Source organism: Podarcis cretensis (assembly GCF_951804945.1).
Source record: "Podarcis cretensis genome assembly, chromosome: 9".
Taxonomy (NCBI): domain Eukaryota; kingdom Metazoa; phylum Chordata; class Lepidosauria; order Squamata; family Lacertidae; genus Podarcis; species Podarcis cretensis.
In genome coordinates, this window is record NC_137178.1 from 16,441,343 (window position 1) to 16,467,966 (window position 26,624).

At 42.5% G+C, this 26,624-nt stretch overlaps 2 protein-coding genes across 6 annotated transcripts in view; one reads left to right on the forward strand and one right to left on the reverse strand.

The window, feature by feature from the left end:
* On the forward strand, nucleotides 1–23,635 carry PKD2 (polycystin 2, transient receptor potential cation channel). 2 transcript variants are annotated; one of them, XM_079990769.1, is made up of 16 exons: nucleotides 1–2,293; nucleotides 6,600–6,710; nucleotides 8,203–8,336; nucleotides 9,005–9,255; nucleotides 9,908–10,132; nucleotides 11,711–11,939; nucleotides 12,362–12,532; nucleotides 13,479–13,660; nucleotides 14,577–14,697; nucleotides 16,007–16,105; nucleotides 16,836–16,957; nucleotides 17,339–17,456; nucleotides 17,930–18,090; nucleotides 19,917–20,064; nucleotides 20,283–22,522; nucleotides 22,839–23,635. In XM_079990769.1, exons 1-15 carry the CDS (start codon nucleotides 1,732–1,734, stop codon nucleotides 20,520–20,522), a joined length of 2,874 nt encoding a protein of 957 aa, XP_079846895.1. In that variant the 5' UTR covers nucleotides 1–1,731; the 3' UTR covers nucleotides 20,523–22,522; nucleotides 22,839–23,635. The 2 variants fall into 2 exon arrangements, with proteins under 2 accessions (XP_079846895.1, XP_079846894.1); XM_079990768.1 differs by having other exon boundaries at nucleotides 2–2,293; nucleotides 17,927–18,090.
* LOC307224216 (broad substrate specificity ATP-binding cassette transporter ABCG2-like) overlaps nucleotides 22,950–26,624 on the reverse strand; it is a 23,066-nt gene continuing 19,391 nt past the window's right edge. For 3 of the 4 annotated variants that reach the window (XM_079990853.1, XM_079990855.1, XM_079990856.1), the window contains exons 14-17: nucleotides 26,402–26,491; nucleotides 24,716–24,810; nucleotides 24,174–24,368; nucleotides 22,950–23,268 (exon numbers count right to left, since the gene is read on the reverse strand). In XM_079990853.1, coding sequence (XP_079846979.1) covers nucleotides 24,221–24,368; nucleotides 24,716–24,810; nucleotides 26,402–26,491 — 333 coding nt within the window. In that variant the 3' untranslated portion in view covers nucleotides 22,950–23,268; nucleotides 24,174–24,220. The remainder of the gene's footprint in view (nucleotides 23,269–24,173; nucleotides 24,369–24,715; nucleotides 24,811–26,401; nucleotides 26,492–26,624) is intronic. The other variant, XM_079990854.1, reaches the window with a different exon arrangement.

Here is a 26,624-nt window from a genome sequence, read left to right on the forward strand (position 1 = left end):
GCAGCTCAGACAATCGCACATAAGAAACATGAAAGGAAGTTAGTTAAATTGGACCCTTTTTTATTAACAGTCTATCTCTCAGGAGGTTGTGGACTCTCCTTTGGAGGATTTAAAGCAGAGGTTGGGTAGCCATCTGCTATGGATGCTTTAGCTGAGATCCCCGCATTGCAGGGGTTGGACTTGATATAGAAAAAATAGGGATGGTCGGCTTTTGCTGCCCAACTCCCCAAGGGACTGAGTCCCCTACGTCCATGATCGGTCAGAGATGAATGGATGGAGGCAGGATGCAGGGAAAGCAAGGCAGATCTTTATTTTTCTGTTGCGACAGAGTTTCCTCCCCTCCTAGGAAGGAGGCATGAGAGACCCAGAACCAAGAAGAAGCATCTTTTTTAAGGGTTTGTGTTTTGGCATGGAGAAGAAGGACACCCCCTGTACTGTACAGTCAGAAATTATATCACACGTAAGGTGGGGTTACTGTGGCTCAGGCAGGCCAAGATGTGATATTCCTGAGGATTTAACAAGCTTTACATAGTTCCAGACACAGTTTACACAAAACATTAGCATTTGATAAGATAATCAGGAGGCCTGTCAGACATCCCTCAGTGCAGAGCATCTGGGCAAACAATGACAATTCGTACAAAGGAGCTTCATAGATATAAGAGAGGAATAACCTTCAGGAACTTCCCTGATTGCTATCTGCCTACCTGTTCTCTGGCAAGGGGGATTAAGAAGGCAGAGGAAATATTGAGAGTGTGGTTTCCAACATGGGGCACACACCCCACAGAGGAGCAATTCGATTTTTAAGGGGGACAATTCAAGAATGAATTATTAACAGTTAATGGCCTTTTAGGCTTCCTCCACGTGAACAGGAGTTCACTTTTTGAATAATAAGAATTATATGCCACAGATGGGGACACCAGGATTTTAGAGATGCTTAGGTGGGGCACAGCCAAAGAAAGGTTGGGAACCACTGATTTAGAGTCTTTAGGGAGAGCCAAGATGGCTTTTGAATTGCTCTCCTGTACTGTTTTAATGTGGTTTATATACCTATGTGTGTGTGTTCACATTGTGCAATTATCAAAACTTAATTCTGTATCTGATAATTCTATAACAGACTAGAGCAGGGATGTCCAGCAGCTCTATTGCGATCTACCGGTTGATTGTGGGGCGTCCCTGGTCGACCGTGTGATCCTGATCGGTCACCCCAAAAAAACAAAGCAAAAACTCAACAACTTTGGGTCTTCCTCTCAGAAAAAAATCTCAACAACTTTGGTCTATACAATGGGTAGATCACTGCCAGTTGCTGTTTTTTAGTAGGAGTAGATCGCAGTCTCTTGGAAATTGAAAAATCCCTGGACTAGAGGAACCTTGGAAAGGGATCCCCCGGGGTAATCCTAATCGGGGGCGAGGACGGGGCTGTGTCAGCAGCTCAAATTGCAGAAAAAGAGAGACAAAAACAAAACTCTGATTAGATTCGGAAGGAGCCGCAGGAACTCCGGGCTGTCTGGGGAGCGCGGCTCTTCCCCTCCCCGCAGCTTCCCGGCCAAGAGACACACGCAGCCCGGCCTGCCCGCTTCCCCCGGCGAGGCGGCGCGCTGTGGGCGGGGATGGGGGGCTGGAAGGCGGGCGGTGGAGAAGGCGAAGGCGCTCCCTTCCCGCGCCGTTACTCGGTTGGCCTCAGAGAAAATTTCTGAGGCGGAGGCGGCGGCCTTCGTCCAGGGTCGGGGGGCCATGGCGGGACTTTGCCCTCCCGGCGGCCTGGAGCACCTGGAGCTGGGGCGGCTGCGGGACCCGCCGGGCGGCGGCGGAGTCGTCGTCGTCGGCGCTGCTTCTCCTTCGCCTCCTCCTTCTTCTTGCTCGCCGTCGCCGCCGCTCTCGTCTTGCTCGAGGCAGGCCTGGAGCCGGGACAACCCGGGCTTCGAGCCCGAGGAGGAGGCGGGCGAAGCGGCCAGGGCGGCTGGCGGGAGCGCGGCGGTGGCGGCGGGGCCCGTGCTGCAGATGGGCGTGGTGGAGTGGGGCCGAGGAGGGGCGCCTTCGCCCTCGGAGCCCGGCGCCCGGCGCCCGGGAGGGCCCGCCGAGAGCGGGAGGCAGCGGAGGCGCAGGCGGCGCGGAGAAGAGGAGGAGGAGGGCGGAGGGGAAGGCGAAGGCCAGCGGCCTTGCTCCGCCGGAGGCGCCCGGACGCCGACGCCGCGTTTCCCTCACGAGGAGGCGGGCGAGGAGGTCGCCGAGCAGCCGCCGCCGCCGCCGCCTCGCCGCCTCGCCTGGGCCAAAGGGATGGCGCACCGCCTGCGAGGTGAGTGGCCGCCCGGCCGGGCCCTTCTGTCGCCCTTCCCGGCTCGCATCTCTCCTGCCTCACCTTATTCATTTTATGTTTCTCGCGAGTCAAATAATAATCCATTCAGCTCCTCTGCAATCTCCTTGCACGCCTTTAGCACACCTTTGATTCCCTTTACAGATAGGTAGCCGTGTTGGTCTGCCATAGTCAAAACAAAAAAAATTCCTTCCAGTAGCACCTTAAAGACCAACTAAGTTAGTTCTTGGTATGAGCTTTCGTGTGCGTGCACACTTCTTCAGATACACACTGTGTATCTGAAGAAGTGTGCATGCACACGAAAGCTCATACCAAGAACTAACTTAGTTGGTCTTTAAGGTGCTACTGGAAGGAATTTTTTTTGCTTTGATTCCCTTGTTGGCCAAAGGCTCTACCACAGGCATGCAGGCATGTCCAAAGTCCGTTTTGGGGGCCCCTTCGGCAGTTTATGGGGTAAAATCCTAAAAAAAACACCAACAACTTCAATCCTAAATAAAGCGCAACAACTTCAACCCTTAAAAAAAGCTCAATATTTTCAATCCTAAAAACAGGGCAACAACTTTGGTTGGCCCTCATGGCCCTTCCCTTCATCAAATCTGGCCCTCCTTGAAAAAAGTTTGGGCACCACTGCCCTACCACCTCATTGTCTCCTCTCCTGCTACTAATGCTTTTTTATTAAGAGCCCAGGAAGCTACTTTCTATCCAGTCAGACCTTTCCTTCATCCATCTAGCTAATCTATCTCAAAAAGTTTTAACGCTTTGGGCCAAACTAGTTATAATGGGGAAAGCCAAGCAAAGCAGTTCACTTTTGTCTGCTTCTGTTTGCATCTGATGTGGGAATACACGGTGTGTATTGTTTTCCAACAAAGTTTTTCACCATTTCATGCAAACCAGTAGGTAATACGTATTTGACTAGAAAAGCACATGGGATGAAAAAGATTTCTCGCCCTGTGCTGAAGACTAGACCAGGCTACTTTAAAAAATATTGAAGTTGTTCAAGTTCCTAAGAGAAAATCCAAAGCTAACAGTAAAGATGTTATATGGGAGCCTCCTCAAAAAATGTAGACACTTTACTTTAGACTCCAAGCTGGCAAACGTACATGCAGAATTGCAGTGGCATAGACTGCATGATTTCCAAATCCTCAGGAATCAGTATCCCTTTAAAAACCACATGCAATATGGTTTATACAATATTGTTAAGTTGTTGTACAGTATTGTTAAGTTGTTGCTGTTTTGACCAGGAGACTTTTTGGAGGGGGAAAACAGCAGAAAAGCAATGTGTTTGATTATATATATATAAAAACCTGCACCCTGCCAAGTTTTGCGAATTGCAGCTCCGTCAGAGTATGTTTCAAGCTTTCTGTTGCCTAGTCAACCAGTATTTGCTCATTTGTTCCAGTTCAGGATAACCATCTAGCTACAAATTCCAGAAGGAGAGCCATCTTAGCCCATAGCAGCAAAAAAGCAAACAGTGCTGTGACAGATATTTGCTGGTTTGTTGTGACATGAGCTTTGCATAAGCAATTTTTTCCATGTTTCACTCGCTCCCATTTTTGTTTGGATTAATGTATTCTTTACATAGTCCTCTGTGGACTGGGCACTTTACAGAGTATGAAAGGGGAAAGGGCCTTGTTCAGAGGAACTTACAAACTAAAATTTGACATTGAGCCACTGGAAGGTAGAGTCAGGGGTAGACAGGTAAACAAGACTTGGTTACAAGCTTAATTATAGCAAGTTGTGGGACATTCAGGTTAAGCTTTTTGTGTGTGAGTGTTTTCCTACAAAATATTCCCAACCACTTTGTATAATTTCAACTCCTCCCAAAAAAAGCCCCGGCACTGAGTAGTTTTCTATTACCTTCTTATAAAAGGATGTCACATAGAGGAGGGAGAAAGGTTGTTTTCTGCTGCTCCAAAGAAGCGGACACGGAGCAATGGATCCAAACTACAAGAAAGAAGATTCCACCTAAACATTAGGAAGAACTTCCTGACAGTAAGAGCTGTTCGACAGTGGAATTTGCTGCCAAGGAGTGTGGTGGAGTCTCCTTCTTTGGAGGTCTTTAAGCAGAGGCTTGACAACCATATGTCAGGAGTGCTCTGATGGTGTTTCCTGCTTGGCAGGGGGTTGGACTCGATGGCCCTTGTGGTCTCTTCCAACTCTATGATTCTATGATTCTATGATTCTTGTAACTAGGTAATATGCCAGCTAATCTTTTTTACAGTCACATACTGAAGCACTTCTTCTTGGTGAAGAGAATGTATAGTATTTACTGACGCTTTGATTTTAGGTCATGTTTTGGCATATGTACTACCGTATTTTTCCTTCTATAACACGCAGATTTTTTCTCCTAAAAAGGAAGGGGAAATGTCTGTGCGTGTTATTGAGCGAATGTGTGGTCCCTGGAGCCAAATGGTGCAAGGGGAGGCAAAAAAAAAGCAGGCAAAAATCAAATCGCGCATCTCCTAGAAGGGAAATCTGAAAAGAGGAAGCGGCTGCTTTCCGGCATTCTGCCTCAGGGTCTTACTGCCCGCCCACCTCTGTTTCCTTGCTGTGTTTGCTCAAACGGAACAAAGAGCAGGGAAAGCCCCTCCCCTCCAGGCAAGCAGAGGGGAAAGCTGAAAACATGCAGAAGGGAGGGAGAGAGAGAGAGCGCGAGCTGGCTGGTTTGGGTGGGTAGGTGAGGGAAAACTTTTGCCTTCCTTTCCTCCCTCCTCCCGTTATACCCCTCTCCTGCATTCTTAGCCAGCTGCTTCTCTGCACACCCCTCTCCTGCTCCTTGTCCCTTCTGTGTTTTTCCTTCCCTCCCCACTTAAAATGTGGTTAAAAAGCATGGATCCACATGAATCCTCAGGATCTTTGCATTGGGTCAGCCCAAATTCAGCATCAGATCACATAGCATGTCCATGGCTACAGCTTGCCCCCCAAAAACCACGCACCCACTGTTGCCTGGGGCTGCAATGGTGCAAAAACGTTGTTAAAAAGCATGGATCTACATGGATCCTCAGGATCTTTGCATTGGGTCAGCCCAAATTCAGCATCAGATCACATAGCATGTCCATGGCTACAGCCTGCCCCCCAAAAATCACGCACCCACTGTTGCCTGGGGCTGCAATGGTGCAAAAACGTGGTTAAAAAGCATGGATCTACATGGATCCTCAGGATCTTTGCATTGGGTCAGCCCAAATTCAGCATCAGATCACATAGCATGTCCATGGCTACAGCCTGCCCCCCCAAAACCACGCACCCACTGTTGCCTGGGGCTGCAATGGTGCAAAAACGTTAAAAAGCATGGATCTACATGGATCCTCAGGATCTTTGCATTCAGTCACCCCAAATTCACCATCAGATCACATAGCATGTCCATGGTTAAAGCCTGCCCCCCCAAAATCATGCACCCTCTGTTGTCTGGGGCTGCAATGGTGCAAAAATGTGGTTACAAAACATGGATCCTCAGGATCTTTGCATTGGGTCAGCCCAAATTCACCATCAGATCACATAGCATGTCCATGGCTACAGCCTGCCCCCCAAAAATCACGCACCCACTGTTGCCTGGGGCTGCAATGGTGCAAAAACGTGGTTAGAAAGCATGGATCCACAGGGATTCTCAGGATTTTTGCATTGGGTCATCCCAAATTCACCATCAGATCACATGTCTGTGGCCACAGCATGAAGCACAAAAATGATACATCCACTGTTTCATTCAGAATGTTTTTTCCCTTGTTTTCCTCCTCTAAAAACGATGTGCGTGTTATGGTCAGGTGCGTGTTATAGAGCGAAAAATACGGTAAATCTGAGAAATATTTCTGGCAGCACATGGTGCTAAATTCTTACTTCATTGTTCTTTTTTTTTAACCTTCCATTGTTGCTGATGTATTAATCTCAAAATCTGTACCGTTCAAAACGTCCCAATATTTTAAATGAATGGAAAATATTTACAGGAGATCCAGCAGCAGTTGCTTAAAAGGATAATGTTACCTAAAACACACAGCAATCAATTATGTGTAATGTGTAATGTTTAAGTCTCAAAAGATCCACCAGTTCAGATGTTTTGGAGAAACAGAGTAGAGCGTCCTCAGCATACTCATAGCTCCTTGCCCCAGAACGTTAAAGCCCAAAATGTTAAAGCAAAAATGGTAGATCTGGTAGTTTGTGTAGGAGGGAAATGGTTGCCAGAGCTTATATATCAAATTAAAATCAAATGCACACTTTGACCTGATTGTATAGGCACAGTTAAACATGTAAGTATGTTACATTTCTTACGGTTTTCTGTTAATGCTTCTTTTTCAAGGTCTGTGGGGTACTAGCCTAATGGAAGAAACCACAACCAGAGAGAGATACCTGAAAAGTGTTTTACGAGAACTGATCACGTACTTGATTTTTCTCCTGGTCTTGTCTTTCTGTAAGTAGACTCTTGCTATCACTTTAACATAATAACTAGTAATGACCACTAGTTATGCTTAACAGGTAATTCAATATAGTTCTACTGGGTTGTTGTTTTAAAAGCATTCCTCTTTCAAGACCACAGACTGGCATTGCTCCTAAAATTAGTTAATCAGCTTTAATGGTTATACATTTTCTCTGATTCACTGTGGCTCTACATGGTTAATAGTCCTAGAAAAGAAATAGCACATGTACTAACCCGTCTTGACAATTCATGAATGACCATCTTTTATGGAAAAAGAGAGCCTTACATTATGCTATCAAAATTCAATTGCAGATGATATTATGATTTTGCAAAAGCAACACTGCCACTCACAAAATTGAAGTTCTGTATTGGGTTCAGTTCCTTATCTGTGATAAGGGTTTTTTTTTTTGGGGGGGGGGGTTAAGGAATAATTTTGAGTGTCAAGAACAATATTTCATAAGCCATATTTTCATTAATACAACTTTAGAGTTGTTTTCCTCTCTTCACTAGTGGAAATCAACAAAACAGAGCATATGTGTAAAGTGAGATGTTACTGACAAGTTATTAGTCTCTTCCCTTTTGGAGCACGTCTGGTGCAAGCTCATTTGTGCTTATGCCAATAGCGTTGCTTCCTAAAGAAACATAAAATATTCTGAGAGCACTCTGTCGTTCTGCAGGGCAGGCTTTCTGTGAAGTTTATTGCTGTTAGAGGCTATCCATATCAGCAGCTTAGGCAGCTGATTAACCAGATGTAAATTTGTATGAAATGCATTGCTGTCCAAAGCGGTTTCATGGAAATTGCGAAATTGCCATCCTTTTCCCTTTTAAAAAAGATATATATGCAAGAAACATTTTTGGATAGTATGGACCATTTTGTTTGAATTATTAGAGCAATTTTTAGATTTGCTTGTGGTTTAGATATTTGGAGGAATCAAATATGTATTCTTTCAGCCAGCAGTTAGGTGCTCAAAACTTGGTTGTGACATGATCTAAAGTAGGTTACATAAGCAGCAGCGCCACCATTTTCTTTCTTTTGTTTAAATGTTTTAAAGGACAGGAGAAAGAGGAGAGTACTAGAAAGAGAAGGACAAAGATGGACTTGCGCAGAAAAATAGTCAAAGGTAGATTCCATGATGAGGGTTGAGTTCAAAGGTGGGCCAAAAAGGGTGAAAGCTACTGTTAAGATATACAATATTTTAGGTCTTTCTGTAATGGGGCCACTGATGCTACAGCACATATATTTGGTTCCAACAAGATTGTGGGCATTCCCTTCCCCCTATTCATGAATCAGTATAGGATCAGACCCAGACCCCCATTGGAGTCTGCTAGGTAAATCATAGACTGTTTGAATTAAAAGTTTATTTACCTACTGTGTTCATAACACAGCCTAAAAAAAATATTGTTTGATACTTGTATGGGTTGTATGTTGTTTTTTTTTAAAAAAATACATTTTGACTCTCCCCCCCCTTCCAACTTGTGTTTACAGTGTCATATGGGATGGTGAGTTCGAATATGTACTACTACACAAGGGTGATGTCACAGCTCTTTCTAGACACACCAGTGTCAAAAATGGAGAAGACCAATTTTAAAACTTTATCTACAATGGAAGACTTCTGGAAGGTACTGTGGAATTTGGTTTTTGAGCAGGAATATGTTCAAATAATATGTACATGGTGTGTTATCAGAAAAGTATTAAGGCAATTTTAGTCTATTGCAGTGTTGAAAAATATGTATGATTTGGCAGGAGTTAACGGTACGATTTAATCCAGTCTTTCAAAGAAGCCAGTTAATGAAACTACTACCTCACCTTCTTATTTCTTGTGGCACAATTATGACTTAATTGGGATAAGATTTAGGTAGGTAGCCATGTTGGTCTGATGCAGTAAAAAAAATAAAAATTGTCCAGTAGTACCTTAGAGACCAACTAAGTTTGTTCCGGGTATAAGCTTTCATGTGCATGCACACTTCTTCAGATACACTGAAACAGAAGTCACAAGACCCTTATATATAGTGGGAGGGTGGGGTGGGGTTAGTTAGAATAAAACCAACTTCTCTCCAATATACAAAAGTTTCTCTTTGGATTGCCTGGAAACAGTTCTTGCCATCAACAGGACTAGTTTTCTATAGTATGAACAGATATACACAGAGGATTATGCTGTAATAGTAGAAATTGTTACACCATGCCTATTCTAAAACATTGTTCAGTGATAAAATTGTATCTTTTTAAAAAAAACAACCTGCAGAATCTTAGCAAGAGTTAATTTCCCTGAAACTGCATTCTGTTTCAGTTCACTGAGGGTCCTTTGCTAGATGGCCTGTACTGGGAGATGTGGTACAACAACAGAACGGTGGCAGAAAACAGGAGTTTTATCTACCATGAGAACCTGCTTTTGGGAGTGCCTCGCATTCGACAGCTGAAAGTGAGGAATGGCACGTGTTCAATACCTGAAGATTTAAAAGATGAAATTAAAGACTGTTACGATGTTTACTCTGTGAGTAATGAGGACACTGCACCTTTCGGGCCTCGCAATGGAACTGCGTATGTATTTTTCTCACATAAATATAGCCAACTCTAGCAATCTGGAACAGATTTGGGGGGAATGCAGGAGGCTGTAGGGTGAAGGAGGAATCCATCTCACAAATGGGGGCAGTTCTTCTGGTGGGGGGGACTTTGTTAGATTTCATTCAATCTGTGCTGTAGTCCCTATAAAAGCACTACAATCATACCTCGGGTTACAGCCGCTTCAGGTTGCGTTTTTTCGGGTTACGGACCGCCAAAACCCAGAAGTACCAGAATGGGTACCAGAATTGCAACCCACACGTGCACAGATGCGCAGACACGGGTTGCAAATGCTGTGGGTTGCAAACGTGCATCCCTCACAGATCATGTTCGCAAACCGAGCGTCCACTGTATTTTACCTGAGATCCCATAACCACTAATTTGTTTCTGCTAACATGTGAACAGCCTGTGTAAATTTGAAAAACAACAACCTGTTTTCTTGAATAGTTCAGGTGCATCCATGTCTGCCACAACAGTTTAATTTTGATGGAGAGAGAAAAGGCTGAGAGGGAATTTCCTCCATCTGTGTCAGAATTGTTAACCCTAAGAGTTTACAGTTAGGTTTTCCTGAAAAGTAGTAGACATGCATGAAAAGAATTTCTTCAGTGTGTCTTTTCTGGTTGCATTTCAGTTGGATTTATACCAGTGAAAAAGATCTGAATGGAAGCAGCCATTGGGGGTTGCTTGCAACTTACAGTGGAGCTGGCTATTACCAGGATCTGTCCAGAAGCAGAGAGGAGACATCTGTGTTAATTCTTGGCCTTAAAAACAGCTTGTGGCTTGATAGAGGCACACGGGCAACATTTATAGATTTTTCAGTGTACAATGCAAACATCAATCTCTTCTGTATTATCAGGTAAGTCTGGTATTGTTGGATGGTGGAACACAGCCTTTATGAAGGAGATGGCAGGGTCTGCTTTCACTGTGTAGATTTAGAGCAGGCTTCCTCAACCTCGGCCCTCCAGATGTTTTGAGACTACAATTCCATCATCCCTGACCACTGGTCCTGCTAGCTACGGATTATGGGAGTTATAGGTCAAAAACATCTGGAGGACCGAGGTTGAGGCAGCTTGATTTAGAGCATCTGGGGGTATTTATTCAGAAGTAATTACTATTGAAATCAATGAAAACTAGAGCCAAACTATATATGCAGTAGTGAATGGCACTTCTGACCTCAACAGGTGAATTTGCTGCTGCTCATTGGGACGGGGAGAGGCCAAAAAGTGGCATAGTGCAAACACACTGGCAGGAATACTGAAAATACTTGAATTTTATTAAGGGGACATAAAATGAAATGTTATTAGTCATTTTTTAAAAGAAGTTACTTTGACATTTGAAGAACAGTTAAGTCCAGTTCAAATGCTTCCAGCTTTTTTCACAGGCAAATTGAAGAGGTGCATTTGAGCAACCCTTCCTTATTAAAGTGATATCTGAGTTCACATATTTCACTTCCCACACAGCTGTGTGTATATGTTGTAATTTTATATACAGTAGATATACCGATCCATATACACATGCATAAAGAGCATTCATGTAAAATGAGAGCCTGGACCTTCATTTTAAATTGCATTAAAAAGTCATTTACAGGGAGTTTTTTAAATAATTAAAACTCATGAAAATATTAGGACTTCTGTACGATTTCTTATTGGTAACATCCTTGTTAACTTTTAAATGTCGCTAACACTCCTTTTAGTTTGTTTGTAAATATTTTCCTGTACAGCATACTTGTGGGCGGTGAAGAAAAAATCTTTTTAAAAAATATTAAAACAGTAGAATGGATGATGTTACTCTTCTTTTGCATTAAGTTGTATTTATATAAAAGGGTATTTTACTGTAGTGTTTTAATGTTTCTTGCTCTGGGGTGGGTGAACAGTGAAGAGTGGGTTGTAAATTTTAATAAATAAAAGCACAATGCAGGTGGTACTGTGGTCTAAACCACTGAATCCCTGCAACGGAGTGAGAGTCTGTTGCTCTGTCCTAGCTCCTGCCAACCTAGCAGTTCAAAAGCACACCAGCGGGAGGAGATAAATAGGTACTGCTGTGGTGGGAAGGTAAACGGTGTTTCCGTGCAATTTGGTTTCTGTCGTGGTGTTTCGTTGCGACAGAAATGATTTAGTCATGCTGGCCCCATAACCTGGAAAGCTGTCTGTGGACAAACACTAGCTCCCTCAGCCTGAAAGCGAGGTGAGTGCTACAACCCCACAGTCACCTTTGACTGGACTGAACCGTCCAGGGGTCCTTTACCTGTATATATTTTGCTTGCTTGCATTTTAGTTTGTTTCCAAGCCTTGTCTTTCAAACATTTATTTATTATAAAATTAATTTCCTTTCAGTATAAAAATACTTTCAGGTGGATTCCTGAGCAATAAAACAACAAATTGCTACTAATAACAAGGTGAATTAATTATACGTGTATTTATTTTTTGAAATGCAGGTTATTGGTGGAGTTCCCACCAACAGGAGGCCTCCTTACATCTTGGCAATTCCAGCCTGTAAAGTTGATCCACTACATCTCCACTTTTGACTTCTTCCTGGCTGCCTGCGAAATTGTCTTTTGTCTTTTTGTTCTTTATTACGTGGTGGAAGAAATCCTGGAAATTCACATACACAGACTCTTTTATTTCAGGAGTCTTTGGAATTGTCTTGATGTTCTCATTATCATGGTAAGTGAGATATAAGGACTACAAATCTTTCAACAGTGGCACCTTCTGTCTTTTGAGAGAAGTGCTTGTGGATTGATGTGAAGAGTGAGCTGACTCACTAGTTGTAATGGACACAGACCTTGGGTAATTTGTCTCGTGAGTTCCCCGTGTATGAGGAGGCAATGTGCCTATCTGCTCTTCCAGTGCACTACTTCTGTAGCTGCCCTCAGCTGCCTCTTGCTGGGAAAGAAAACCTCTAGATGAGCTGCCATGATGGTTGAGTTCTCAGTTATCCCATAGAAATGGGAGAGGGAGAGATATTGCAAGACTTGGCAGTTCTATGTCTCACAAGATTTCTGGACAAGAGTTACAGGCTCTTCTTATGCTTTTTTAAGATGCATGTTCCATATTATTTATGTACAGTACTCTTTTTCTGCACTCAGCTATCGGTGGCAGCTATAGGAATTAATATATATCGAACATCTGCTGTGGATAGGTTACTGAAGGAGCTGCTGGAAAATCAAAATAACTTCCCAAATTTTGAACCTTTAGCATACTGGCAAACACAGTTCAACAATATTGCAGCTGTCACCATGTTTTTCGTCTGGATTAAGGTAATTCATGCTTAAGTGATATTTCAAGGCACTTCATCCCATATATTAATATCTTTTTAAGGGAATTTGTATTTGTTATTTTGATAAATCAGTTTACATCCAAATCTGTCCATGGTTTTATTCCTTTAAATATGTGTTGTGCCCTACCCTGCCATAAGACTCAAAACAGGAAAGAGAACATTCCAAACCAAGGGCAAAATCCAGCAAATCCAAAGTTGCTTTTGAAACTTCATATTTTAAGAGCTAAAGTTGATCCAAGAAAGCTGTTGCTAGAAAGGAAGAGAAAACTCAGTTGGCTAGACCACCTGCTTTTTGCCTTGAAAGAATGATTAAACTATTTGAAAATTAGATTTAAATGTAAATTTCCTTTCTAAGTGACTTATTACAACACTGTTTTCTGCTACTTGTGTCATCCTTGGTGTCTAGTGCTACCTAGCAGAGAGTTCCTTTGAACTTTGTTTTACAGTACTAGCATACCACACTCTGAAATAGTTCAGCTGTAAGGGCCAGATATCATTTTTCATAATTTTGGAACCAATACACTCTAATCCTCTGTGGTTTGTGAGTGTCTGCCAAACCAGGACCTGAATCCACGATTTAAAGGTTCAGCAAACAAGGCTTTGGTATAGCCTCTGCACCACTCCAGTTTGCAAAGTTTGACTTGCTTCTATTGTTTAGAATAGAATCCAGGGAATCACAGAGAAGGCAGGAGAAGAAGAAAACCACAAAAACCATGGCTTCCGTGTGTTTGCCTGGAGCACACATTGTGAATTGGAGTCCGTCTGTGATTAGTACAAACCGTGGCTTGGCAGTATGTCTGAACAAGCCTACAGAATTGTTTAATGTTCCTCCTTTTGTGGTTTACAGTATTTAGCAGCCTAATTCTTCTCCCTGTTTCCTACTCTCAATTACCCAGCTCATGAAATATTTTTCTGTTCTTTGACAGCTCTTTAAATTTATCAGCTTCAACCGTACAATGAGCCAGTTATCTACCACGATGTCACGATGTGCCAAAGATGTTCTTGGGTTTGCCATTATGTTTTTCATCATTTTTATAGCCTATGCTCAGCTAGCTTACCTTGTGTTTGGTGCACAAGTTGACGATTTCAGTACCTTCCAGGACAGTGTGTAAGTACAACAATAGAATCTTTAAAAGGCTGCCAGTGGCTTAGCAAATGTCCTCATTGGACGCAGAAGATCGCATCAAATTCATTGTTAAAATTCTGTCCATTTTAGTGAAGTTCTTGTGGATTTTCAAAATTCTAGCATCAAATAAATTTCTCTGACCTTATGCAAAAGTTAGAACCATAGAATTGTAGAGTTGGAAGGGACCTGGGGGTCACATAGTCCAACCCTTTGCAATACAGGAATATGCAGCTGCTCCATATGGGGATCAGACCTGCAATCTTGGCATTATCAGCACCATGCTGTAACCAACTGAACTTTTAGAATCCATAAAATACTTTAATATTTGCAGATATATTTGCATTGCGGCTGGACTTGTTTAGGCTGTTGCTACCAGCCACTTGTCTTCGTGCTGAAAAGAATGTTGTAGACCACTGCCAGAATACAAAGGGGGGTGGGATCAGTTTTGTGTGACTTACTCAAAGGTAAAGGTAAAGGTACCCCTGCCCGTACGGGCCAGTCTTGACAGACACTGGGGTTGTGCGCCCATCTCACTCAAGAGGCCAGGGGCCAGCGCTGTCCGGAGACACTTCCGGGTCACGTGGCCAGCGTGACATCGCTGCTCTGGCGAGCCAGAGCCGCACACAGAAACGCCGTTTACCTTCCCGCTGGTAAGCGGTCCCTATTTATCTACTTGCACCCGGAGGTGCTTTCGAACTGCTAGGTTGGCAGGCGCTGGGACCGAGCAGCGGGAGCGCACCCCGCCGCAGGGATTCGAACCACCGACCTTTCGATCGGCAAGTCCTAGGCGCTGAGGCTTTAACCCACAGCGCCACCTGCGTCCCACTTACTCAACTATTGGCTAAAACTGCGTTGACTTACTCAACTATTGGCTAAAACTGCGTTGTTCTCTTTAAAGTTTTACTCAGTTCCGCATCCTGTTGGGAGATTTTGACTTTACAGAGATTGAAGAAGCTAACAGAGTTTTGGGACCAGTTTATTTCACTACATTTGTGTTCTTTATGTTCTTCATTCTTTTGGTATGTAACCATTTTATTCATAGCCATTTTTGTATTATTGTTGTCATCCTCTCAAATTGAATTTTTTTTGTTTTGTTTTATTATCTTTCCTGGCTTCAATACGACTAATACTCAAAAGGGCTTTAACAGTGTGCAGTTTCTGAGTTGTGTATGTCCACTTGATAATATACTCAATAATAATAATAATAATAATAATAATAATAATAATAATAATACTAATACTAATACTTTATTATTTATACCCCGCACATCTGGCTGGGTTTCCCCAGCCACTCTGGTCAGCTTCCAATAGAATATTAAAATACAAAAACCTATTAAACATTAAAAGCTTCCCTGAGCAGGGCTGCTTTCAGATGTTTTCTGAAAGACTGTTAGTTGTTTTTCTCTTCGACATCTGGTGGGAGGGCATTCCACAGGGCGGGTGCCATTACCAAGAAGGCCCTCTACCTGGTTCCCTGTAACTTGGCTTCTCGCAGTGAGGGAACCACCAGAAGGCCCTCGGTACTGGACCTCAGTGTCTGGGCAGAATGATGGGGGTGGGGAAAAGTAACAGTTGTAGAGTTTGACAGTATGTGCATGGGTGCAGTGCAGGCACAAGTATCCATCCCCAATCTGTTATGAGCTTATTCAGTTTCTGGAATTTGAGACTGAGACTGCTTTGTGTTCCATTCTTACATTGTGAAATACACTTCATAGAGATGGCAGCCTCTATTGTCCATGCCCTTCTTGCATTTTTCAGCTGAGGTGGGTCAAGAGGCATTCATTCTTCCCAAGCTCAGTTTGAACTCTAAATAAACCTAAAACTAAAATCAGTTCATATCCTTATGGAAATGAGTTATGGCTATGAATGCAACTGCCTGTTGTTGTTGTTGTTGTTGTTGCCCCTTATTGTTGTTGTTATATCCTCTATATTTATACACCATGCTTCATCCAAGGATCAAGGGGCCATTTACAGTATACATCTAGTGCTCTTGTCAGAGGGGTGGTGCTGAAAGGGGGAGGGAGAGCACCAAACCTGGCCTAATTTTATTTTTCTTTTGCATTTGGGTTATATATTATATCCTAATAAGGCATGTTCACTCTTTTTGAGAGGACAAGATAATGAGCAACTAGTTCTGGTGGAGCTGTTGCAAATTACCCTCATTGTTCTAGGTCCCCCTGCCTCTCACTTAGACAGAGCTTGTCTTTTTCCTTGAAAGTTACAAAACTTAACCTTAGCATATGCTCAGTAACTATATTTTAATGAAGCCAAAGGCTTTGGGTTTGTTTGTTTTTCAAGCTCCATTTTAAAGTGCTTTGTCTTAAACAGAACATGTTTTTGGCCATCATCAATGATACATACTCTGAAGTCAAATCGGATATGGCGCAGCAGAAATCTGAAATGGAACTGTCGGATCTTATAAGAAAGGTAAAAGCCTTTTACAGATATTTGTGCTGCCTTGACCTTACGGCACAAGCAAGGGGCTCAGAGCCCCTTCAGAATGGTTAGCAAATGAATTCACAATTCCTGATTGGCAAATTAATTTACCAGTTCCTTTTATTAATCATATTTAAACATGGAGCTTCAGCTGGTATTTTAAGAAGGTACCTGAATGCAGCTCCCAGGACATGTCAGGGATAAGGAACTTGTAGGCATTCAGCAGTTGGAACTTGCAACTCCCATCAGCTCCAACCTGTATAGCCATCAAGGATGATGGAAGCTGTCCATCATCTGGAGGGTCCAAGGTTTCCATCCCTGGCAAGGAGAGCTGACAGTCTCTTCCCCATCCAGTGTATCACTCTCTCCTTTACAGTCCTCCACAGGTGGGAGGGCAAGTTTCTGAAGTGGGGAGGCCCTCCCTGCATGTTAGAACCCTGGAAAGTCATTATCTTCATGTGAGTAAACAGAACGGCTAAAGAAGATTGTCATTGATCTCTTTAGCAGTATACTAGAAAGCAGCAATGTACAGGTCGCAGGTCAGTTAGAAAGCGTTTTGTCACACAAAACGTTCCCAAGTTAATCCCCTGATGTGGAGAAGCTCAGTGCATTCATACCAAAGGTAATGTGAGAGGAAAGCATCCATAAAAATACACAGTTCTAGCATATGCTGCTAAGTTTTATAGCTTTGACTATATACAGACTGTATTTCCTATTTCAGGGTTACACTAAAGCCATGGTGAAATTAAAACTTAAAAAAACACCAGTTGATGACATTTCAGAGAGTCTGCGACAAAGCGGAGGCAAATTGAACTTTGATGAACTGCGGCAAGACCTGAAGGGGTAAGTCTGACTGTCCTCCTCTGTAAAAATTCTCCCAGCAAAAGGCTCTTGGTGAGCATAGTTCAAGAACAGTGGTAGTGAGTAGCCTTTTCAACATCCTGAACTTGCTTTCCACATAGTGCATTAAGAAGTAATTAACTTCACCAACCTTTTGTTGTGAGATGGGTGGATTTTGATCTTTTTCCAATGGATTTTTTTTATGGAATGCCAATTTTAGACATACTAGTGATAGCAAATAACATCATGGATCCAAGGAGCAGTTATATAACTGTATTTGCTGATTTGTGCCTGTTCATGCATAATGTTTAACTTCTCCTACCCTGCATCCTTTGGCAACCTTTTGTTGAAGCTTGTGTGTGTGTGTGTGTGTTTTATTTCCAGAAGGGGACACACTGATGCCGAGATTGAAGCCATCTTTACAAAGTATGACCAAGATGGAGATCAGGAATTGACTGAGCTGGAACATCAGCAAATGAGAGATGATTTGGAAAAAGAGAGGGTGAGTTATGGTTTAAATACCACGGGACGACTTCTTGAAATGAACAAATACTGTTTTTATCTGTATTCGCTATTAGAAGTCTGGATTATATAATCCAAGCTACTGCTTTTGCTTTCAGCGAAGCAGTTTTATCTTATTTTTGCTTGCTCCATTTGTACTGTATTCTGCTTGTGCAGGTCTTGGACCAGTGCAAGGCAGAGTAGAACGATGCCTTATGTTTGGCCTTGCCGAGCCACAAATGCCATCGTTAGTTTCAGAATAAAGAAAGTAAAAATGGCAAGGCACAAAGTACACGTGGAGTAATGCTGCAGGAGGCTGTCTCAAATATTCACTTAGGCAGAATTTTGGATTTCAGTTTGTGGCAAGCATGGGTCCCTGGTTGCAACAAGCTCGGGAGGAAAGAGAGCTTTGTGTATTTCTGATATTGTGCCTGCCCTACGAACCTTATAGCCTTTGTTATTTTCACCAAGGAGGACTTAGAGTTAGACAGAAGCTCTCTGAATCGTCCGCTGAGCGGCCGTAGCTTCCCACGGAGCCTGGATGACTCTGAAGAGGACGATGACGACGACAGCGGACACAGTTCCCGGAGGAGAGGCAGCAGCTCAAGCGGGGTTTCGTATGAAGAATTTCAAGTGTTAGTATTAGGCATTTTGGGGTTTTTAAAACAATGTCCTTGTCCAACACAGTTCTGGATATTCCTTTTGAAATGCATCCTAGGAAACGACCTCAACCTGAGCCAGGCCACTGGTCGCCCATCAGGTTCAGTCTTGTCTACACTGACTGGCAGCAGCCTCCAGGATTTCAGGCAGGGGATATTCCCAGCCCTACACGGAGATGCTGGGAACTGAATCCTGGGACCTTTGAATGCAAAACAGATGCTTTAACATTGAACTATGGTCCTTCTCCATCACTTACAAGCAAAGCCCCGCAACAAAACGTTGCTTGTATCCCTTGTGGGTGTGTAAGAGAGAGACTTGAATCTGTTACTTGGGGGGTGGGCATTAGCATCAAAGGCAAGAGCTCCTGCTGTAAGCAGGATCTTCATGGGTTTTGCTTTTGTTTCTTTGTTTGTTTTCAGCATTTATATATGTAAAAAACAGCCTGCATTCAAACCAGCGGGGCATGAGGCTTCTGCTTGCAATGGAGTGCTGGATTTGTCTTGGGAGAAGGTGCAGGGAGAAGGCAGTTGCCAGAAATTGCTCAGAGTTCCATTGGTGGATCACTGTCTACCTTCTTCCCAACTCTGATTTATGAATGTTCTGTATTGCCTCTGGAAACTTCCGTCTCGGAACATAATGTGAAGGAATCCAGCTGAAAAATATCTGAGGGAAAATCCTTCTGTTCCAGTGGAAAACAGAAGGGGAAATAACACTAAATACAGATGGGTAGTAACAACGAGCCATCCTGTGACTAAGCCAGCAAAGGAATGTGGGAGTATTGTTTTTGGATACTTGTTTCTGGACAGCTGTGCATTTATGCTGTCATCCTGCTAGAATAAGCTGAAACACTTGAGTATCCTGACCACTCTCTAATCTTGATATCTTTCTGTTGTGCATTGCAAAGCCTTGCATAGGGTTGTAGCTATATGAGCAGCCAGCAAGCATAGGAGATGATTGTTGCTGATTCTGTTGCCTAGGCATTCTGAGCACGGTGCTGAAAGGTTCTTGGGTTGCTCCTGTTAGTGTCCTTCCACAGTAGTACGTGTAGACTGATCGATTGTCTTCTGAGATGTCCAGATATAGGGGAATTCTACTTGATTATGAATGTTCAAAGAACATTGCATGGTGCCTTTCCTCCCTTTTAATCAAGGCTATTGTATATTCAGCGGTAGAACTATAGGATTTCCAGAGAGCATGAGCTCTCGGCTGTTTTTCTCAATTTAAAGTGGCACCTCTTGTGTGCTCCAGAAGACAGTTGCCATGCAAAGAAGCTGTGGCTCCCATTGCCATGCTCTGTGGAATGTTGTGTGCAGTATTTCACAGACCCTGTAATCAAATAACCATGTATTTATGCTTCGTTGCGGATTTATTTATCAAGGTACTTCAAATGTGTTAAACTGCTGAAATCCATATAACAGCCCTGCAAGGTTGGCTACTATTATTATTATCATTACTAAAAATGGGAGGTTGAATGGGAGTGGCATTCCCAAGGCCACTTCATAGGTCCATGTCAGAGGCAAAATTCAAAGTGAGGCTTCCCTGATTCAGATGCTGCTTCAGTACTGACCACTTCGCTTGGCCGCGGCTCCTTGGGGTTTCTGCCTGTTCTTATACTACTTTTTCATTGGAGATGCAAGAGCCTGATATGTGCAAAAGTACATGATAATGGACCACTAGGGCAGAGGGGCTTTTTCCTAACAAGTATAACATGAATTGCTTGATCATTAAATCTCTAGTCAAAATAAAGTACGCATTGTTTAAATAAAAAACATATCTTATAAAAAAAAATGTTTGGCTCTAGGTTGGTGCGGCGAGTGGATCGCATGGAGCATTCCATAGGCAGCATTGTTTCTAAGATTGACGCTGTCATCGTGAAGCTGGAAGCCATGGAGAGAGCAAAACTGAAAAGGAAAGAGGTGCTGGGGAGGCTGCTTGATGGGGTCACAGAGGTAACTCACATGTGCTGGAAAAATGCAAACAGTTCTTGCAAATTTGCTGTTTCATTCTATTCCTGTTTTCTTAAGACAAAGTATTGTTTCTGTTAGCTGTGTTAGTAATTTTTAACCATTTAAACCACATAAGTGTTTCTTCCTAATTTAAGAATTCATAAAATGCATAGTCTTTGGGCATTCTTTGTATGATCAGACACTATGATATTTGTGCCTAGGACGACAGGCTGGGCCGTGATAATGAAGTCCACAGGGATCAGATGGAGAGACTTGTACGAGAAGAGCTGGAGCGATGGGAATCGGATGATACGGCATCCCAAGTGAGCCACAGACTGGGAACTCCAATGGGGCTCAACGGCCAGTCCCGGGCTAGGAGTTCCCGCCCTTCTTCCTCACAGTCCACAGAAGGCATTGATGCCGGAGGAGGTGGGAACAGTGGGAACAATGTCCATGTCTAGTAGACTTTTTCCTTTGCCTACAAAATTATGAGTATTGCGCACAGTTAGTGATTTGGCTAAGTCACAGGAAGCTCTAAGATATGCAGAGGCAGATTCGGTATGCAGAGAAACAGCCGAGCTGTTGATGCTTTTTTAAATATAAAATTGGGAGACTAAGAAGTGATTTAAAAAGAAAAGTTAATTTGGGGTTGTCTCTAATGTAGCACTCAATTAAAATCACCTAGCGATATACTTTTGTTGGCAAAAGGCTGTTTCACAGAGTAATGTAAAAGTAGGTTGCAGGTAACTTTGTCGCACGATAGATTGTACAGTAGGCTGTGCACCAAGTTTCCACCAGCACAGCTGCTGTATTGGACTTCTCTGATGTGAAATAGCAAAACCTTCACATCTGCTAGTGCAAGAACACTTACACTACCAAACAGAACTGATCCAGCCTTGGACTCGGTTCCAGCTACTTAAGAATCTACAGAAATGTCACAAATTTCTCTGCTTTCCATAGAAAATGAGTAAGCTCAGAACTGTCAGCTCAATAACTAAGGCTGCAATCCTATACACACTTACCTGAAAGTCAGCACAATTGAACACATTAGTAAATATGCATAGGATTGCACTGTTAATAGTTGTTTTACATGTGTTCATACAGATGCATTGAGGCTTCCCCTCCGGACTATGTTCCCTTCAAAAATGTAATTAGCCCTCTAGAGTGAGGGATGACGACCCCTAAACTACCAAGTTTCAATTTGCTATATAAAGTATAAAACACACCAATTTTAATTGCAAATCTTATCTGTATGTTCTTAAAGATAGCAGGATTCTGGAAATCCTGTACTCTTAATAGTATTTTAAAGAAACTGTCCAAATCAAAGGATAATTAGCTGTTGCCTGCTTTCAAGAGAAATAGGTATTACAGTAATTTATCCTAACTACTTGCCAAAAAAGTAACCTCTGCATTTCATTCACCAGAGAGAAATGAAATCACACAATGTCCAGAATAATGTGGCTGGGATGGTATGCTCTTTTTCTTCTTCTGTTTTTCTACATGGAATGGCACAGGAATTTTCTGTTACTCAAGCAAGCAAGTAGTAGTTCTCAAATGGCAAGGGAAGGCAGAGTCTCCTCTAGTTCTTAAAATGCTATTTTCACACAGTGTGCCTCTAAACATGGGTGATTTAATAGCAGTGCTTTTCTTCTAGAAGTTCTTCGCCATGAAGTTGTTACAAGTGCCACATTTTTAACCAGTGCTTTCCTTCTAGGGGAAAAAAAGGTGTCAGTACTGCGTACCTTTGAGTACCCCCCCAGGAAAAAGTACTGTTTAATAGCACCCTGTTTAATAGCTCTGCTTCAAGCTATAAGCAGAATAACAGCTCTGTTTCCAGACCTCTGAAATTCAAATGACATTCCTTTAGCCTGGTAGGCAGTGTCCCCAGCCCCAAATGTTGAGAGGGTGAAGCAATTTCAATTAGAGCTGCATCACGAGGGTGAAGGGATTAACTACACCCTCCCACACCCCTGGGTTGCACCCCAGATAATAAGTGTGCCCCCCATCTTGTTTCTAGAGTTTTGGGATGGGGTAAGAAACTGATTAATGAAATTTGGGAAGGGAAGGGCTAAAATAATAAAGAGTTGATTCCTAGAGAGGAGTATTAACCATAGAGAAGGAAATGGCTGGATGAATCTATGCAGGTCATAACTGGCAAAAATGGGGGGAATGAACAGCTAGATGGCAGGTCACCTACACCTGAGGAAATCGCCCCAAAGCTGAAGGAGGGATACTTGCAGGGTTAGGATGTTTTGCTCAGAACATAATGCAGAAAGTATGTCTATCCTACAGTAAAATTCCACTGTGGAAGCAGCTTTTGTGAGGTGCCAGACTGGCAGCTCATGCCTTTCAATTGAACAGTATTAGCAATGCACCTTGCATTAATTGAAAATTAAAGGGACCACAAGAGGGACCCAGAGTTCTCTTTTTTGGTAGGAAATTTACAACATTCTATCGAAAGGTCGGCGGTTCGAATCCCTGCGGCGGGGTGCGCTCCCGCTGCTCGGTCCCAGCGCCTGCCAACCTAGCAGTTCGAAAGCACCTCCGGGTGCAAGTAGATAAATAGGGACCGCTTACCAGCGGGAAGGTAAACGGCGTTTCCGTGTGCAGCTCTGGCTCGCCAGAGCAGCGATGTCACGCTGGCCACGTGACCCGGAAGTGTCTCCGGACAGCGCTGGCCCCTGGCCTCTTAAGTGAGATGGGCGCACAACCCCAGAGTCTGTCAAGACTGGCCCGTACGGGCAGGGGTACCTTTACCTTTACCTTTTTATTCTTAGGCACTGATTGTGGTTGGGTTGTGGCTTAAATTAGACATGAATTTTTTTTAAAAAACCCTGAAAGGTCATTTAGTGATGTAGCAAGAGCACAAAAGTCAGCAAGTCAGAGTCTTTTAGATTTCTGAAAGATTTTATGTGGTGCATTTCCAAAACAACAACCTGTGTGACAGTATGACTCATAGGGACACATTCAGTTGGCTTTGTTGCTGGGGGCTAGATGTCTTCAAGAGGGTGCTTCAGTCCACAGGGATTTCTCACAGTAGTGCTAATGGCATCCCAGATCTTTCGTGCCATGCTGTCGCAGATGCCAAGCCGCAGAGTGGGAAGCTGCCATTGCAACACGCGCCTTGGCGTGCTTGTTTCAAAAGTTGTGTCTTCCTGTTTGTATTTACAGCCATCACAATCATTATATCTTACATTTGCAGCGTTGCTATAAAAACCAAAATGTTTGCATTCATAATCCTATTTGTTTATATATATATATATTAATATATATGTTTATATATATTGTTGTAACATGTTGTTACTTAATAACAAACTTCATTTTGAAGTGCAATAAGATTTCATGGGTTATCCATGCATACTGACAACGTACATACATTTAGTGTATGACAGCGAAGCTACCTGTTTTTGTATCCCTTTTGTTTCACACAATGGAAGTGTGAGTTACCCCCTGTTTTTCGGTTAATGTCTTAATAGCAAAGGTGTGTTGGAAAGTTATTAGTTATCCACAATGATCAAAGATGTATTGGTTTAATAGTGACCACCTCCCCCCTTAATAAAGACTTTATATGGTTTGCAGTAGTTTGTGTGTGTTATTAGTTGGGGGGGATACAGGCTGGGTTTCAATTTAGTTCCATGGGCCTGTTGTAGGTTGTAGGAATAGGTGGTCTCTTGACCCAGTTCAACTCAATCCATGGATCTTGAACTAAAGCAAAAGTCTCTGTTTGCATAAGGGCAAATTTATATCCCCACATGTGAGCTCCCACCTCTGGTTTGATTTTGTATGGGTAAGACATTGACCACCTTAACTACTGTTTGGAAGGACAAGGCCAATCTAAATGTGACATTGTAGATGATAAATACATATAGTTTTATACGTAGATGGCACTGGTGGGGGAGGTCACAGGCCAGATTAGGACCATGGGGGGGGCACTTTGCCACACCCACGGTCCCATTCGGAATCCCCGGCTATTTGCTAATTGCTAACGGGAGGAAAGTTCCAATTGGCACAATGGCCACTTTCCTTCCACTCTCTCTCTCTTGAAAGAAAGAAAAGAAAGAAAGAAAAGTTTTATAAATCAGCTGTATACTTTACATATATTACATGTTTACCATAAAAATACACTGTAGTGTTCAGTAGGCATGTGTGCCCTGCTCGATTAAGTATACTTCTTAATAAATCTCAATTTCAGATACGCAATAGAGAGGAAAATGATTGTCATGCATATAAGAGCCACGTAATTCTTCACCATGCCCAAGAAAGTCATGTCAATGCCTTGCATCTTCAGATATTCTTCTCCAGTGCATCTAGAAAATACAGGTTAAAGGCAGACGTTTTGTTAGAAATGCATTATCCCTAATTTTACCTAGTTTTCTTGTTTTGCTCTCAATGCTGTTTCTTAATATGTCAGAAGAATGACAACAAAAGATGGAATACAAAGAAGACACTGCTATTAGTTGATTGAGGATGACACAGACACTCCACACACACATACACACACCACACCCCCTACTAAGACTGTAATGCAGTGAAGCCTTCCTCTCCACTCCACCGCAGCCCCCGGTTAATTCTAATGTCCAAGAAACCAGCTCCAAATAACTGTTTTTTTAGCTTACTGTATAGCGCAACTGTTTGCAACATGCCAAGTACTTACATGGTAAATGGACTAGGAGCGATGCAGGTTACGTTGACCCCTTGTTCAAGTTCTGAGCAAAACTTAAGCCCGGTAAATTCATTTACTTGCAAAGCCTTTAAAGACAAACAAAACTGAATTACTTGCTTGTTTACGCTGCTGTTACCTGAGAAGGTTTCCATATTTTCACATCTTTGGGAAGAGGCAAAACAACAAGAAGAATTTCAGTCTTGTTAAGGATATGAAAACATTACACATTATATTTACTTCTCCAGGATTGGTGGAGATCCCAAAAGTAGCTGAGATTTCTCAGTTTGGCTGTCAATCGCTGTGCGCATTAAGAGGCAACCTGTCTGAACAGCCTCACATGCTTTCAAGCACTATTTTTTGCCACAAGTTAATATACCAAGGATCTGTTGGTGCTTTTAAGAACATAACTGGAAAATGTTGCATAAGAAATCCTGCAATTCACACACACCCTTTGTAGCAGAAATACCTATTTCACCTAAAGTTTTATATGCATTTCATTTATTAGATTTATTGAAGTTCTCCAAGTGACTTACAGCAAAAAAAAGGAAGATATACAGTATATATTACCGTGGGGGGAAGTGGGGGGAATCAAATAATACATTAATGTTTCGTATAAAATCCTTTTTATAAAAAAGCCATGCTCAAAGAATAAAGCAATACTCAGACCCACTAATTAACAAATGAACAAAAATGAACAAAATCTCAATCTCCCCCTAGTCCAAAAATCATTCACATCAAACTAACAATGTGGGCGGGGGAGAGGGATATTTGATTCTAATTAATGTACGCCAACACATAAGAGAGTTAACAGGCAGCACTGTGCAGTTCACAGCCTATATCACTAGATGTCACTGTGATATCAACTTTTCCACACTTTCGTTTTGTCTTGTGATCTCAAGTCACAGGTCCAAAAGGGGTGGGGTGTTTTTTGTTTTCACCGCTCATCATGTAGTGGTGTCCAATTCACATAATTCACCCTCTCATTTAAAAGAAAAGGACGTGGAAAGTGTGCTTGTGCCCAGTTCACACATTCAGTAACCAGTGTATGGCAAATGCTTAATATGTGGTAAATGAGAAAGTAAATGAGAAAGGTAAATGTAGTAAATGAGAAAGGGGGCAGGCCTGCAGTTCCACCATCAGAAACAGCCTTCGTCCATTCCCAAACCAGGTATAACAGAGCCATCATCCAGGCAGTTGCTTGATGAAATGAGAAGGGACTCTTAATATTTCTCCAAGAGCAGAAATCACTGAAGGTACATCAATGCCATTGTTGTTGTTGTTGTTTTTTAAAAAAACCCGCCTGCCACACTAGGGTCCTAATCCAGATTGGTCCCACACAATGGCATTTTAATGCCTGCATTTAAAATTAGCGAAAGTAACATGTGGCGTTTAATTAAAATGTGTTTGCTAAGCGAGCAAACATGTTTTTATTAAACACTTGCACATATGGTGCAGCCTTAAGAGAACTTATCGTACCGTATTTTATGTAAACTGCTTAGAAGTTTGGGTGTTTAAGAAGTATTTAAAATTTAAAAAAACAGAGTCAATGTTGAGGGGAAAGATAACGTTCTCTGGTCAGTTATACGAATTTGCAGCCAGGGTTATGATATCTGGTGGCGAGTTCTAAATTTCCAGAACCATTTCTAAAGAAAAAAAAAGGGAAAGGCTGATACCTACATTCAGGCCATAGCGCGGGATACTGAAATACTTCAGCCACAGCAACCAAGGTGAAATGGTTGTGATGTTCACCAGCAAGCCAGAGAAAACCTACAAATGGTAATAGTAGTTTTAAAAGACAGGGGAAAGTCAAACTGACAGAATTTTTTTTTCACCCAGAGCTCTTAAAGGATTTCAGCCATTTCCAGAATTCATTCTCATCGCCATAAATTATACAAAGTGG

Excerpts from the sequence above, each read along its gene's own strand:
- PKD2 (XM_079990768.1), top strand. The coding sequence starts at position 1,732 with ATGGCGGGACTTTGCCCTCCCGGCGGCCTGGAGCACCTGGAGCTGGGG. Across the intron at positions 16,106-16,835 it reads TGTCGGATCTTATAAGAAAG|GGTTACACTAAAGCCATGGT; the intron begins GTAAAAGCCTTT and ends TTCCTATTTCAG. Across the intron at positions 18,091-19,916 it reads TCGTATGAAGAATTTCAAGT|GTTGGTGCGGCGAGTGGATC; the intron begins GTTAGTATTAGG and ends GTTTGGCTCTAG.